The sequence below is a fragment of the Etheostoma spectabile genome, chromosome 7 (assembly GCF_008692095.1).
Source record: "Etheostoma spectabile isolate EspeVRDwgs_2016 chromosome 7, UIUC_Espe_1.0, whole genome shotgun sequence".
In the NCBI taxonomy this organism is placed as follows: Eukaryota; Metazoa; Chordata; class Actinopteri; order Perciformes; family Percidae; genus Etheostoma; species Etheostoma spectabile.
This window is the reverse complement of record NC_045739.1, coordinates 12,077,869-12,079,958: the sequence shown is the minus strand read 5'-3', so window position 1 is coordinate 12,079,958 and position 2,090 is coordinate 12,077,869. Positions and strand designations below refer to the sequence as shown.

Below are 2,090 nucleotides of genomic sequence, written 5' to 3'. Positions count from 1 at the left end.
CATTAATACAAACTTTTACCTGGGGTGCCCAAACTTTCGAGCCCCACTGTAAGTGACACCGGCCTCTACTGTATATCACTGTGTGTGACAGTTAAGCTTTTGCTTTTTTGCTTGGGTTACCGGTGATGGAGAGTTGATCACAGCCACATTGTACCCATACTGGAATGATGAACCAAATGCAGATATGAGCGTTGCCAACACCAGGACCACAGTTAATCTCTGTCGGGGGACATCAACGCACAAGGTGAAGCCTCATGATTACACATACATTTGCACACTGTCACAGAACAGACAAAGCCATCACTGATGTGATGGTGGTGATAATCACACCTGGTGTGTAACTCACCCCTCTCCTTACCGCAGGCTTTCCCCATTCCTCATTCTCTGCCATGACTGTGTCTGGACACTCTTTCAGCAGTAATAGCAGCACACTTTGTTATTACTGCACCACTGCATTCTGCTTGCCCTTTGGACAAGATCAGAGAGTGTATCAGCTGTTTACGGCTTGGCTTCAGTTATCATTTTCGTGCTGACTTTGCCCTCTGGTTCAGGAAATCTTGTATGCAACACACTCAAGATATTAAATGCTGCCCTGGGCTGAATGCTGATATCTGATGCTTTTACTGCACTGCACCTTCAACTAAGTTGGTTGAATTGATGAAATCTACAGCTGTCATAATGGAGTTATTTTATCATCAAAATTTACATGATGACACAATGCTGATCACTGACAATTGGCAAAGACTTAAGTATAGATCATTCTTGAGCCACGGGTCCGACTGCTTTTATAGGGATGATAGTGTGAGTCCAGAATGGTGTATACAGTGTAATATATATATACAGCGTACAGTATAATATGGAATGATCATATTAATTTAAAACACTAAACATATTAAATTTGATTTCAGGTCAGCATACAAAAATCAAATCACTACAAATTGAAGCAGTTCATCTCACACTGATTACCGAATAGATTAGTTTTCTGCAGAAACACCACATCTACCAATCATTTGTAGTGCAGTGCCATTTGCCATGTGCTGCAATGCCTCTTATCTCTAAAGGTAAGTCTGTTTGTTTGGTCTGAAAGCTGGATTTCGGTTATTTGCTTTAAGGATGCCTAACTAAAAAAAACTGGGGGCTGGTGGAAAATATTAACTTATTTCTACATTAAATTAACTAAACAATGGAGTCGTTGGATTATTTAAAAGACCCAACAGACTTTTCTGCACGTATTTTGTGCTTTTATTGTCAGTAAAAACTGCTTTTTTACAGAGAAGTATTTTAATCAACATCAGAAATAACATATTATATCCAGTTCTTTATACAGCAGTATAGGGCCAAACAAAAGTTGATATGTGCAGTGCTTGCAATATTAGCATTTAACAGTGGAGGGAGCTAATGTTGTGGTTGGATGCATCTCAACATTCAAAGAAGAAGGAAAAGAAAAAAGACATGTCACGTGTAAGTGGACACTAATATATAATATCGTACTGCCTAATTTTTCACAAACCATTAACCACTCTCATAATGTGTCTGTTGTTTCTAATGTTTCTGTTGTGTGACAAACTTAAATAGTCTATGTTCCTCTCCAAATGCTAAACACACATTTACTGCAGGTAATCTATGGACAATGGATGATAAGAATAAGTTCCCTAACAGTTCTTACCCCTCCAAAATCATCTTCCCTGAGAAGAAAGTACCTTCTAACAGGTGATGAGTGGCGGTATAGTCATTTAATTTAAATATGCTGTTTCAGCTCTTAACTATTGCCCATTACGTTTAGTGGACAGTATGTTTGTGTTATGGAAGGTTGGTGAATGGCGGACCAAAAATGCAGAGGCGGAAACTAAAGGTAGTTTTGATGATCTAATGAATCCAGAAATGCACAAGAACAAAAAAGAGTCCTGGAAACAAGCAGGAAAATACAAGGACCAAAAATAAGATCCAAGTAAAAACAGAAACACTAACATGACCCAGTAAGACTAACAAAACAGTGTGCAGTAACACTACAATAATCTGACAAGGGGAACAACAAGACTAAATACAGAGGGTAACGAGATAACACGAGGCAGGTGACACAAGGGCTGGGA

The 2,090-nt window shown here is 38.9% G+C and overlaps 1 protein-coding gene across 5 annotated transcripts in view; it reads right to left on the bottom strand.

Annotated features, from left to right (window-relative positions):
• slc2a5 (solute carrier family 2 member 5) overlaps positions 1–605 on the bottom strand; it is a 10,353-nt gene extending 9,748 nt beyond the window's left edge. For 2 of the 5 annotated variants that reach the window (XM_032520580.1, XM_032520582.1), the window contains exons 1-2: positions 347–605; positions 121–219 (exon numbers count right to left, since the gene is read on the bottom strand). In XM_032520580.1, coding sequence (XP_032376471.1) covers positions 121–219; positions 347–391 — 144 coding nt within the window. In that variant the 5' untranslated portion in view covers positions 392–605. Of the gene's footprint in view, positions 1–120; positions 252–346 lie in introns of all 5 variants that reach the window. The other 3 variants (XM_032520579.1, XM_032520581.1, XM_032520583.1) reach the window with 3 other exon arrangements.
• Positions 606–2,090: the final 1,485 nt, after the last annotated feature.